This window comes from Meriones unguiculatus, chromosome 11 (genome assembly GCF_030254825.1).
Source record: "Meriones unguiculatus strain TT.TT164.6M chromosome 11, Bangor_MerUng_6.1, whole genome shotgun sequence".
NCBI classification, from domain to species: domain Eukaryota; kingdom Metazoa; phylum Chordata; class Mammalia; order Rodentia; family Muridae; genus Meriones; species Meriones unguiculatus.
The window spans coordinates 108,482,063-108,495,989 of record NC_083359.1 but is presented as its reverse complement, the minus strand read 5'-3'; the positions used below and the strand labels follow the sequence as shown (position 1 = coordinate 108,495,989).

The following is a 13,927-nucleotide window of genomic DNA, read 5'->3' as shown; positions in this document are numbered from 1 at the left end:
CTTTTCAGAACCCAAATTACTCAGATATTAAACATTCCAGTGGCCTGCTATTTGTTTTCTCCTGTCTCCCACTTTCCATGAGCAGGCTTTGATGATCTTTCCTCCATTTCACCCTTCAATTTCTGTTATCTTCCTCCTGTGCGATGTAATTTTTAAAGGCTTATGTTTATTTCAGCGGTCTTTTGCCGGCATGTGTGTCTGTGCTCTGTATGCATGCCTGGTTCCCACATGAGACAAGGAGGAGGCAGACTCCCTAGCACAACAGGAAAGGACACCCGAGCTGTCCTGGGGAGCTGGGAACCAAACCTGGGGCCTCTGCAAGAGCAGCAAGTGCTCTCGACCACTGATCCAACTCTCCAGCTTATTTCAGATTTCTGAAAAAATTTTACTGTCTTAATGATAGTTTTGTTTTGTTTTGTTTTAAGGGTCTTATTATCACACACTGCCAAGAAACCCACTGTGTGGCCAGGACGCCTTCTCCCTCCTCGCCAGCGCTGGCATGACAGACGCGTGGCACCATGTCTAGCTCACAGGACAGAAGATGAACCCAGGACTCTGCGTGCCGGGTAAGCGCTATACCAAATGACTCTGCCCGAAGCGCCTGCCTCTGCCAGGCTGCTGGGTTCTCGTCACATCAGCCCCTGATGCAAACAGCTGGGCATCCCGCAGGGAATGCCTGGCTGTCCGTTCACACTAAAGGTGTACTCTCAGGGTGACTGGGAATTCTGTGACACAGGTCAGCCTTGTGAACTCCATTGGCTGGCCGCCTGCAGGCCCTCTGCTAAAGACACCAGGATGCCTTGTGTTCAGCTTGTGCTCTTGGGCCAGTAAGACGCCTCCCACCCATTTCCTGGGATGCCTGGCTGCCAGGGTTGTGAGAACAGAGTGGGTGTTATCACCAGGTCCCCTGCTTTCACCAGAACAGGAAGTTTTCCTGGTGCAAGAGGGGTGGTCATGACAGCAGGAACGAAGATGGAAAGCAGGACTCCCATCCCTCAGGGAGAGGGACCCTCCCTCAAAGCTGATGTCACAAGTCTAGGACCTCTGTCACTACGGGAGCGCTCAGCGGCAGTGTGTGGAGGGTGAAGAAGGGCAGACGGTGCTCAGGGAGGGCTGGGACATTTCAGGGAACCGCCTATGGGAAAGCTGGCTCCAAACAGAAGCACACACGGGGGCCACACTGTCTATTTCTCTGTCCATCTCTGTACATGCTGCTGTCTACTTGTGCAAGCTTCTTCCAGGCAGACCACTCCCACCCCCACCAGCTTCACCTCCCACCTGCCATCCTCGGCCACCCGGAATCATGCGGTCTTTGGATGGTCACCTCCATCAGGGACAGATATACTGGGGGAATCTAGCAGCTCAGTCAAGTTCCCCTCCAAAACCAGCTGAACCTGCTAGAACACACTGAAGCTACACAGCAGACTTCAGCACTAGCTTAAGGTTCCGCCCTTCCTAGAAGTCAGACACTAAACAGAAACAAGCAAATGGCGGCAACAGGAAACCCCAACTCCAAGGCAGAGAAGGTGCTGTCATAGAATAGAGAAGAGTTCACTGATTTCTCAGTGACTCAGACATCGTGACTATACCCGGGCTGCTGTGAGTGCGCTGCAGAGGGCCTCGCCAGACGAGGCCGCAGGAAAATGGATGAGAGCCCCACCAAGGGCGGCCATCAGAGGAGCAAGAGAGAACGTGAGCCGTTCAGCCCTTCCCACCACTCGCCACCCGCTTTATTCTGCTCGATGCCCACAGGCAGTTCTCATTAAGGCAAACTGCAGGCGAGCAACAGAGCAGGAGCAGAGCGTGCATGAGGCAGCCAGAGGAGCCAGCGCCGAGTGGAGAGTGTGCCGAAGTTCACAGGCATCTCTCAGATTGCCGGGATGTGCCAGCCGTGTTAGGTTTCAGACAGAACTCCATCTTTTGAAGAGTCCGTCAGGAGAGGGGGTTAAATGCATTACGGTTACGGGCTCCATGGTGCTTCCAGCCACACCCACTCCAGTGGGTGGGACACACAAAAAAGGTGAGAAGCACTTTAACGATTTCCTAGGTATGGTTTCCACAAGTTGCCCACCACACACAGCTCTGCAGAGCTGGAGAAATGAAATACGGTTGCGTATTAGAGAAGTTTCAATCTGCCTCACAACAACCGTTCCCAAGGGCAAAGAAAAGTAAAAAGAAGAAGCACAAGAAAAAAACTACGACATAGCCTCTGCTCACCCCCACAGGACAGCAGCTACTGGTGCTGCTGTAAGAGAGACAGGCCTGACCTTGACACTTTAAGGAGATGGACATGCATGCATGGACTCATCTAGATGGCTGTCCTGTAACTGAGGATAACCTGCTGAAGATCAAACCCACAGTCTCTGAGCTGAGAAAGTGTTTGCTTGGCCTGAAGTGAGCTCAGCACTTAACTGCTGTGTTTAGGGTGAGGAATGTCCTCCACAAGCTCATCCCCGGCTGGGAGGACTGTTTGGGAGGTTTCGGAACCTTCAGGAAGCAGAACCTCACTGGAGGAAGCAGGCCACTGGGGACAAGGCCTGAGGCATCACAGCCCAGCTCTACCTCCTGTTGACTCTGCATCCTGGCTGCTTGTGCAATATGACCGGCCGCCTCACAGGCCTTCTCCAGCACCAGGGCCTGTACCCCGTGAACTGTGAGCTAGAATAACCTTTCCTCCTTTAAGCTGCTCCTTGTCGGGTCTTTTGTGCCAGGGAGGAAAAAGTAACTAATTCATCAACTAATGTCACGCGACACTAAGAAGCTGAAGGAATCCATAGTAACTGAAAACATACAGGGGCGGGAATGGTGGGTTACCTTCACCGGGAAGATCTCCTGCCCAAATCCATCCAAACGTTCTACTTCATTGATGTACATCAGCTCGGCCTCTGCGGGCAGGATCCCACTACAATCGGCACAAAGGGAAACGGTTAGCAGTGCCAAGCCAGTGGAAGCCCCCGGCATCCTAGGGGCAGCTCCCAGAGCTGTACCACAGGCCTGGGTTCTGGGGATGGCAACCATGTCCACCTGGGAGATGGCACCTTATGAAGTGTGGCACTGACATCCGGCCGCCTTTTACTAAATAGAGAGTGAGAAAAGGAAGGCGAATTACTCAGTTAAGAGACAAAGCCTTAAAAGCACTAATTATCCCACACATCCCCGTGGACAATGCTGTCTGCTTTATGAAGGTACCATTTTGCTCACGACTATGAAAATTCACAACTTTAAGAAGGAAAACTTTCATAGGAGGAGGAGGGAAGGTGGAGGGGAAGGAAGAGAAGATGGAAAGGGAAGAGGGGCGGCGGGGAGGACGGAAGCAGAGGAGCAGAGCCAGGAGAGGGTGGGGCATGAAGGTCCTGCCCCCGGAAGTGCTGTGCTGGCTGAACAGGCTGTCGGTCTCCACCTGCCTTACCTGTGGGCTTTGTGTTCTTGGGCCACCTTCTGGGTCAGCTCCTCCAGAACAGCCTCCTCCAGGGCCAAATCCTGAAAGAAGAGGAGCACTCAGACCAGGGGTGGTGTCTGTCAGTGGCTCCCTTGTCAGGGGTCCCCAGTGACAACGCCCCCCCCTCATCCAGACCCTGCACACGTGCAGAAGAATAGGCTCAAGAGTTTGGCTTCTGCTACTGCAAACAGCTCTTCACCGCAGCCAGTGGGCCCAGGCCAGTTTTTTCTATCTGTCTTCTTCTCTGTCTGTCTGCCTCCCACATATACTTTTATTAACTGCTTGGTAAGTACTTGTGTAGTTTGTATGTGTGCATATATTCATGTGTGTGCAGGTGCACAGGCATGTGCACACGATTATGCATGTACAGGTATGGAAGATAGAGAGCCCTCGGTTCTCGCGCCCACACTGAGGAGGTGTGCCCATCTTGGTGGGTTGGGTTGTTGTTTGTAATTTTTTTGAAGACAAGGACTATCCGTAGCCTGGAACTCACCAGGTAGGCTAGGCCAGTTAGCCAGAGAGCACCAGGATGCGCCTGGTTCTGCCTCCTAGCCATGGGACTGCAAGCCAGCTTTTCTTTTACACAGGTTCTGAGAATCAAACTCATATCCTAGCAAGCACTTTCCTGCCCAGCTGTCTCCCAGGCCTGTGGTTTGTGTTTTTAATGATTAGGGCAGAAGCCACTGAGTTTCCAAACTATCCTTTTTAGGAGGTGACCACTGGAATCAATGTGCCAGGACTTCTGTCTTCCTCTAAAATCCTAGGCGGTGAATTTAAACTGCACGGTAGCAGAGCTGGTTCCTTCTGGCATTCCTCGCTGCTCAACTGAGGGGCTGGAACGAGTCTCAGAGAACTTTTGGAGGACCACACATGTGTGGCTGTCCCCTTGGTGTCTCAGCCAAGAGGAACACATGGCTCTCAGGCACCAAGAGGGCAAAGCACGCGCCTTTGGCTTCTGAGCTCTCTCTAGAGGTGATGGCTAGAGTCTCCGAGCCACATCCTGCTGAGGGAGTCTCCCTGCTCATCCTATCCCGGGTTTAGGGCTGAGGCTGACATCTGGATGGATGCATGCAAAGTGGAAGCATGAGGACCTCAGGTCTATCCTTAGACTCTACGAGAAAGAATGCTGGTTTGGGTGGCTCGTGGCCTTCAATACAGGTGCCGGAGCAGTGGGAACTGGTGAAATGGTTGGCTGGTGCAGCTCACAGACTGGAAATGTGGAAACTGGGTCTCAACACCCTGAGGATGTAGCCTAGTGCATGAGCTCCAGGCAAACAAGACACCCAGACTTGAAACCCGAGGTAGACCATCGCTCTAAAAATGATATCCAGGGTTGCCTTCTGGATACACACACACACACACTCTCTCTCTCTCTTAAATAGCATTTAGATAGTAGTTTACTCCCGGTTTCATAAGCCTGCATGGGTGCAACCCCTACACCACCCCCCAAACGGACCCTCAACTATTAAGAACTACTCCATCTCGAAACTGCTGCATGAGAAATTGGTATGGTTGAAAGCTGAAAAACTGAGCCCATAGCTACGGAAGTTCTGCGCGGGGGATTCTAGCAGGTTGTAAGCTCCTGAGAAACAGAGAGAAGCAGGTGGACGGAATGGGCTCTTTATTTGTCACGTTACTGAAGGCCATCTATGGCCACTGAGAGGACCGTAAGGAAGTCAGCAAGCTTCCTGTGGTGAGGCTGGAGGAGTGCTGTGTCCTGAGGCACCAGCTGTGTGCACGCATCTCAGATAGCCTAGCAGGTGCTAATTCTGAAAGGCATAAAGGGACAGAATAAACTAAGTAAGATCAAACAGCTCCATTAAACCTTCAGTTCCGACTTTGAAAATCCCCAAAGGCACCCTTCTGCTATTATACTCAACTCAATGCCTCCACCTGCGTGTATGTGTGAGGGGGAGCGGGGGCTGAGGTATGCACACCCCAGAGATGTGTGAGTGTGGCGGGGGCTGCATAGCAAACGGCAGGGTGTGTGCCACAGCCACACACCTGTGGAACGTCTGTGCACTTTGTTCTTTCCTCTGCTGAAGAAATGGCACCTGACAACCAGGGGACTAAGCAAGATCAAACAGGGCCAATCGTCCTGTCTTCCCTCCCCCGGCAGAGGAATGCATGCTTGCTCCCCTGTGAAAGCTCCAGTAGAGCCAAGCGGAGAGCTGACAGCTTTCCACGGCTCCCCACTGCTTGCACAATTAGGCTGACACCTGGGCCTGGCATCTGGGCCTTTCTTCAGTGGGACCCAGCCATTCCTTCCAAACCTCCTCCCCTGAGAGGTCAGAGCCTCAGGCAAGCTGCTGCTCACAACACAGCTTCTACTGTTTCCATTTCCACTCGTGCCCACAGTTCTGGGCAGAGCCCCACAGCACTACCACGGAACAGCTCTCACCGACCTCCACGGCGCCCTCCCTCCCCTGGACTTACTCTTCTGCTGGGCGTGCCCTCGGGCCTTCTGCATGTTCTGTCTACACAGCTTCTCCTGCAGTCTTCTGTATACCATCCTATCTCATTCCTTGTTCTACTTCACCTGCTAGCATACAGGCAGCAATCCCTCGCATCCCGTGAGAAACCAGTTGCGGGCTTTTGCACAATGGCCCTTCCACGTTCATAATACAAAGTAAGAGGTCAACAAATACTGACTGAACTAAACTCTGTGTACAGCAGGTAACTTTTATACTATCGAACAAGAAGCTTTGATTGTACAAAACTGGTTAACAGCAGTTTGTCCCTCTGCTTCTCCTGTTGGCTTACATTTCAAAATGCACACAGTGGCATTATCAACTCATATTTGCATATAATAGGGACAGAAACTGTAATAGTTACTGTAGTAATGACACATCCAAATGACTGGTTACTGAGAATTTACCCTGGACTAACTTAGGTACATACCTGTCCAGGCATTTTCCTTGGTCATCACAGTGGGATTTACTCTCATCTCAGAGGGAAGACTGAGGCTTAGAGTAATCCACTAACCTGCTCGAGGCTGTATGGCCAGTAAGGCTGTCAGCCCCAATACAGCCTTGGCAGCATCCAGCAACTGTGTGGTAAACTTTTAGACCACAGACCACCCAGCACAGACCATGGCAGGATGGAGCGGAGAAGCATACTCAGAAGAGAGGTGAGGGCTGGGGTCCAAGCCAAGACACACTCCCAACCCAGCACAGGAGGCCACCAGCTTCACACTCAGCGCTTTGCAGGGAGACTGTGCAGGAAGATAGAATTACTTCTAATCGTCCCACACAGCAGCCCCTAGACATACCATGACCACCAGGACAAGGCCAACACAGCTAGGGAACTCAACCTCTAATTTTATTTTACTTTAAATTTGAATAAAAACACCCACTTGGGACTAATGGGGAACCACTCTGAAGAGAGCAAGCTTAGATCTAAGAACAATGATCTCAGGCAGGCTAGCTTGATAGCACAAGTTCAAGGCCGACCTAGGCTACATAGTGAGTTCAATATTATCTTGGACAACTTCGTGAGACCTTGTCTCAAAATTAAAAAAAAAAAAAAGTACAAAAACAGCTGGGAGCATGAGGCAGGGCTGTTAGAGAGAACAGTGGAGAAGGGCCTAAGGCCGGGTGGGCAGTGTGCACTACCTGGCAAGCTGAGCTTCAGAAGGCTCTTGTTCAGGGCAAATGCAAGGCCACGGACAGAACAGTGCCACGGTCCAGAGGAAAACCGCCAGGAAGGCGCTCCTTAGCTACCCATGTGTCTCAGCACAACTCACTGGAAAGAGGTGCAAGGGCCTGGGAACTGCAGATTCTGCCCTTTGGACTCAGATGGGCACCCATAACAGTCTCTGTTAGATGCAGCAGTGGCCACCACACAGGATCCAAGAACTCTCGCTCCTCAGAAGCCTTGGGTCTCAGCCACCATGATTTGGTCCCCTCCCAGGAGATATAGCAAAAGTGACAGCGGACTCTTTCCCAAATTCCTCTCTTCTCTGTCCTGATCATGCCTGTCGCCTCTGTTCTAGCTTTCACACACATGGTGCCCTTTAAGACACAGCTGACACCCCAGTCATCCTGAGGCTGTTCTAAACCCTGAGGTGCACACGATCCCTCCCCAGGTCAAATCCGGATCTCTGAAACTGCACTCTGACTTGGGGAGTCTCGCCCTGGGGACGGGCAGGGCCCGAGTTCCTGCACGGCTTCAGGCTTCATTACCAGGCGTCTGTTATGCAGGTCAGTATTTGGGACAAAACAACTGAACAAAAAAAAAAAAAAAAAAACAACAAAAAACAAAGGAAATGAAGAGAAAACCGCGTGAACGACTGTCTCTGAAACAGAGCACACACGGGGCTGCTGGCAGCTCAGCTCCTCCACACTCCATCTTGAGTGTGCAGATACCCTCACTAGAACTCCTCTCAGGAAAGCCACAGATTTCCCCAGGGGTGATGCCTTTTCCAGTCAGCTCAGGACTGGGCAGTTCAGTTCACTGGTTCATTCCAGTAATGTGTAGGCACACATACCATGTGGCAGACAGCAGGGGGACCCAGGCCTGGCAATTTTTAACTGGCACACATAAATAACCGGAATGCAGAAGTTCAAACGTGGGAGGGACTGGGAAGTGCTCACCCAGCCCAGGAGCAAGCGTGTGAACGGGACATGGCTGGGCAGACAGTAAACTGTTCCTAAGGAGCGGGCAGGGGAACAGTGACCTCAGCGACACATAAATCCAGCAGAGCACTTGCCAGCAGAGGATACCGACTCCCAAGACCCGAGGAAGCTCAGTATGTTCAGAGGAATGTGGAGGGGTGACGAGCACTCGGCAGAAGTGTCTCCAGGACAGGCAGTAGCCATATGCACTCCTGAGAAGACCTTGTCTCTTCTGGACCTTCCTCATGGCTGTGCTGACACACCCTAGCAACTGATGCTGCTCACAAGTCCCTTCTCCCCACGCCCTCACTAACGTTCACGATCGTCCGCTGATGGCAGTTATCCCACCAGGAATGAGGCAGCACGCCACTGTAGGTATTTCCTCATGATCAATGATGCCGAATATTCTTCACACGCCTCTTGGATTTATTTTTATCTTCTTTTAAGAAAGGTCACGTGCCCATTTTGTAACAGGGTTATGTGTTTTATTATCACATTTGAGTTCCCACAGATTTGGAGATAAGTCCCTTGTCCAAGATATTTGCAAATGTTTTCTCCTCATGTGTGAGCTTTGCTGTGTAAATTATGACCTTTGCTGTGCAGAAGTTCTTTAGTTTGATGTGACCCCTGCTGCTTTTCAATTCCTTGTACTTCAGGGGTCATATATCAGAAACCATTGCCAAGACAAAGATCTTGTAGCATTCCCTCTGTCTTCCTCTAAGAGTGTTCAGGTCACACAGCGCTTATGTCTGAATCTTACTCCACCTGCAACTCACTCATACACTCAGGGTGAGTAAGGCCCCAATTCCATTCCATATCATGTGGAGCCAGCTCTCCCAGCTCAACATACTGAACACGCTGCCCTTCCCCTTGACATCCTTGCTCTCTTTGTCAAAAGCAAATTGGTTGTACATGTGTGTGGATTTGTTTCTGAACTCTGTTTTATTCCAGTGGTCTATGTGTCTCCTAGTGCCATGCTGTGTCAGTCATGGCCACGTGGTGTCTTCATTTGGTTACTATGGTTGTGATGAAACACTACGACCAAGAGCGAACTGGAGGGAAAGCCTTTAATTAGCTTCTGTATCCATAGTCCATCACTGTGGGAAGTCAGGACAGGAACTCAAACAAGGCAGGAACCTGGAGGCAGGAGCTCAGCAGAGGCCATGGAGGATGCTGCTTACTGGCTTGCCCTTCATGGCTTGCTCAGCTGCTTTCTTATAGAACTTAGGACATCAGCCCAGGGTTGGCACCACTGACAGTGGGCTGGGCCCTCCTCCATCAATCACAAAGAAAATGCCCTATGGGCATGCCTACAACCTGATCTTATAGAGACATCTTTCTCAAATGGAGTTCCCTCCTCTCAGATGTAATCTTGAATTTCTCTCATCAGTGTTGTAGAGTTGTCAGGGTATGAGCCATTCAGCTCCTTGAGAGAATTCACCCCTATGTTTCACATGCGTTTATGCTCCTATAAACTAGTCCATTTTCTGCATCTTCTCGCCAACCTCCCTACCTCTCCTCCTCTCCTGTGGTTCTGGGGATTGAAACCATGGCTACACAAGCGAGGAAGGTGACCTACAATGAGCTACTTCCAGCCCACTCTGACCACTTGCATTCAAATGGTACAAGCAGCCTAGCTGAAATAATCACAGCAATAATAGGTAGATACATGATTGATAGATAGATAGATAGATAGATAGATAGATAGATAGATAGACAGACAGACAGGTAGGTAGACAGATAGATAATAGATAAATGATAGATAGATGATACAAATAAATAGATGATAGATGACAGAAAGATAGATAATAGACAAATGATTAATAGATAGATACAGACAAATGATAGATAGATGATAGATACAAATAGATAGATAGATAGATAGATAGATAGATAGATATAGATAGATAGATAGATAGATAGATAGATAGATAGATAGAGCTCTACATGTGAAAGGAAGAGGTAAAATAGTCTATACTTTCTGATTACATGACTGTTACATAAAAACTCCAAGATTCCATCAAAAGCATAAACAATACCATTAGAACGGATAAACTTTAAATCAACCCACAAGACCTGGTGCTATCTCTCTCTACTACCAAGGTCCTGTCTGGGGAGCAGGGGGTCAGAAAGTATGTTGGGGTGGAAAGAGGCACCCTTATATCCTGATGCTTCATAAAACTCGTCCCTATGTTAAAGCATGCAGACCTCCTCTCCAGGAAGCACAGAGAATTTCAAAATAAAAAATGAACTGCCCGAGGAAAGTAAAATGCAAGAAAAAAAATGAGCTTACCATTGGAAACAGCACATATTCTCGGAGGAATTCTTGAGAATCAAATTGGTTATAGTCTCCAAAGTCAGCTGGGAAGAAAGGACAGGGGAACAATAGCAGTCATTACCTGAAGACAAAGACAGAATAAATCCCAGCAAACTTGTGCCTACCTATGACCGTCTACTGCACTCTCTCAGCTGCCCATTAGACAAGAGCAGTGACAAGATACATCTGCGGGCGTCCCCACTTTCACCTAGCAACCATTAGTATATCCACCTAGCAACCATCAGTATATCTGCAGGCGTCCCCACTTTCACCTAGCAACTGTCAGTATATCCACCTAGCAACCATCAGTATATCTGCAGGCGTCCCCACTTTCACCTAGCAACTGTCAGTATATCCACCTAGCAACCATCAGTATATCTGTGGTTGTCTCCACTTTTGCCCAGTACCTATCAGTACTGGCATATGAACTCCACTAGATGATTTTTAGAAAGAGGGGGGAATTTGGAAGCAAGCCCTGATGGCTATTTAAGACTTTCAAACAAACCTGTATATTTGTTTGTTGAGTGTGTACCAGGCTGGTGTCTCATGCCTGTCTGCCAAGGGGACTTTCTAAGTCAAGGTTAATGTGAAGAAATGTAGCTGGAAATGTATCTGCCACTGGAAACCCCCACTGTAAATCACCCTTGGCAAGCAACCTCAAAAATCTTCACACCTCCTGAACGCATTTACATGTCACAAGGAGCCAGGAATTCTGCTCTTCCCCACTGCCATCTCCCAATGGTATGCCAGGGCACGTGCAGACTAAATCCACAGAAATACCTTGCCTTTCTCTGCCTAGCTTTTACAAAATCCAATCCCACATGGAAAAGGTCCTCTGGGGTCGGACTGCCAAAGTCTCTCTCTGCTTTCGAAAGGTTCCAGGGTCCAGGGTAGGATCTGGAACAGGATGCGGAGTTCTCGGTTCAGTTTATCTCTTGGGTCACTGAGCTGATGGCTCAGGCAACCAATCAGCAACCAGCCAGGAAAGATGATTGAAAGGAAAAGTAGGGGAGGGAGCCCAGGATTCCTTCTCTAGGATTAGTGACTGGCTACACTGCTGCTAAGGGAGAGAACTTTAACTGGTCACTTTTTTTCACCTGCAGCCAGGACTGTAAAACAGCTTCTAGCCAAAACTGCAAGGGGTTGTGAAAAGGGGCTTTGTGATCTAAGAATCCTCCTGCATAGGTGCAAGTCACCCACGAGGCTTCCACAGGCTAAAGTAAACTTTTCCTGCTTGTCCTAGGCCAACAGTTAGAGCCTGAATCGACGTTAACTTGTTTGTAAATTGGTAAGAAAAAGAAAAAGAGAAAGTAAGCAAAGACCATTCACGCACACAGACGCAAGGGAAAAAGATGTTCCCACAAGCTCACATTTGAGATGTTGATTATAGCTGGCATTCCCTCTGCAGAAACTGCAGCAAGTTCCATAGCATCAGCCCATACATACAAACAGACAAACAATCGGACATATAGACCTGTACATATTCATATACACATTCAGTGGACGATACAAAAGGAGCTCCTTACATACAGACAATTGACATACACTCATGTAAAATATGTACAAAAATTAGGCAAACAGATATTTGCATGTAAACACATATCTATATACATATTTACAACTCATGGATGAAGCGAATTCCAGCCAGCTTTCATTCAATGGGTATCTACCATCTGGCTTCTGACAATGGTGTATATGTGTCCTGCCACTATTTATTGTATCGTCTTTTTACCTCTGAGGCAAAGACACCAGAAAAGGAATTACCTCATAGTCAAAAAAGGCAATTAATCACAAAAACAGATGAATTCCAAATACAACAGGTTACATGTTTTAAAACTAAACATTTCTTATGTAGGTATCCATAGCATAAGTTCATAGTGAGTTCAGAGTGACAAAGGTTGACAAGGCCTAAAGGTTAACAGGATCTACAAGTTACAAGAATATATGTCTTTTCAATTAAGACCTGGCTCCACATTTTTTAGCTATCTTTGGGGTGCTAATATTTATCTGTCTTTCATTCCAAGAAACAAAGTAAATGTAAAATGACAGTATATAATGCCATAAGGTGACAAAGTACAAGGAACTGCAACAGAACAGTTTGTATATAATGACATAATTTGGGTTCATGGGAAGTTTAAACCAATTTGCTTATATTTATTGTGTGAAGGCTGAGGCTACAAATCTACCCTAAGCCTGTCTCCTAGTGAGGCATCTGGAGGGCCACAAAGGTATTTATTGCAGCCATAAACTTTCTAAAGTTGTTTAAGATGATCTAAAACAATTTAACTTTTAAAATGGTTTGAATCAAATCAGGAATTTCCTAATCAGGAATTAATTCACCTGAACAACAGGAAATACATGGAAAGCAATGATTCCCACCATACCAGATTATAGAGAGATGCAGCCATCCACAAAGAATGAGTGTCAGAGACTGGAAGCAATTCTGGGTGTATCATGGTACAGACCTTACAAAATAACAGATCCCCTTCCAGAAGGCCCACCTGCCTAATGAGAGCTCTTTTAACAGAATGGCTCCTGACGCCACACAAGATCTCCATTCAACAGGAAAGACTTTTATCACAAAGTGAGTAGAAGAGGGGCTGCATCTACACACAGAAAAGCCAACACTACAGAGTCGCAGAGAAAGTGAAGCTCCTTCTTCAGACAGAGTGTGGCTGCCTCTCAGGTGAGGCATTCAGAGGGGCAGAGATGACTCACCAAGCCTGTTTCAAGTTCAATCACCCATATCTCCTATCCACATTTCAATTTCTGTGGGTGTGTCTTTCTAAGGGCCCAATGGGTACTGTTAGAAAAGTGAGAAAAGCAAGAGGGAGCCAGAGAACACTGTATAGATGTGGAGGGTGATTCATCCACCTGTGTGCCCGTGTAGAATGGGGCCAGTCTTTTCTCCTTCTCAATTGCTTCTGAAACCTGACTTCATGAGGCAGGGCCTCCCACTGAATCTGACTGACGTTCATGGTTCTGTCCAGCAGGCCCAGGAAGCTCCAGCTCATGCACATGTGTGCTCAACTTTTATGTGCATTCTTGGGATCTGAATTCAGGTCCTCATTCTGGCGTGCCAGCACTTTAGCTGTGGACCCTCTCCCTAGCCCAGGAGAATGATGTTTTGAACGTAACTATAATCATATAGTTAAAGGAAGTTTCATCATACAGGCAAAATGTTCACTTCCAGGACCTAATAAAAAGGGAATCCAGATTGAGACCACCAACTTCCTCAAGGGTTTTCCAACACCCAGGATGCCTGGCGTACAACAAATGAGTGAGCACTGGGAAGAGGAGAATACACAGGGAACAGAAAGCAGAGCCTCTTAAAGAAGAAAGGCCGAATCTGAAGATGAAGGACACCCTGAATTGTCTCAATCCTTTGTGTTATTGCAATGACCTCATCACCACTGCTTCTCTTTCTGTCCCTTGAGTGGACAGAAGAAATGCAATAAATATATTTTGGGCATTTTTACCCAGAGTGAAATGACAGAGGAAGCCACCTCTCCAGACATTAGCACCCAAAGGGTTTGACTTCAGTTCCAAGTATGG

General features: G+C 48.3%; 1 protein-coding gene across 1 annotated transcript in view; it reads right to left on the bottom strand.

Annotated features, from left to right (window-relative positions):
• Nucleotides 1–13,927, bottom strand: part of Ptpn14 (protein tyrosine phosphatase non-receptor type 14) — a 139,918-nt gene that overhangs the window by 38,598 nt on the left and 87,393 nt on the right. The window contains exons 5-7 of the mRNA XM_021645317.2: nt 10,349–10,416; nt 3,410–3,480; nt 2,815–2,902 (exon numbers count right to left, since the gene is read on the bottom strand). Of these exons, the coding sequence (XP_021500992.1) occupies nt 2,815–2,902; nt 3,410–3,480; nt 10,349–10,416 (227 nt within the window). The remainder of the gene's footprint in view (nt 1–2,814; nt 2,903–3,409; nt 3,481–10,348; nt 10,417–13,927) is intronic.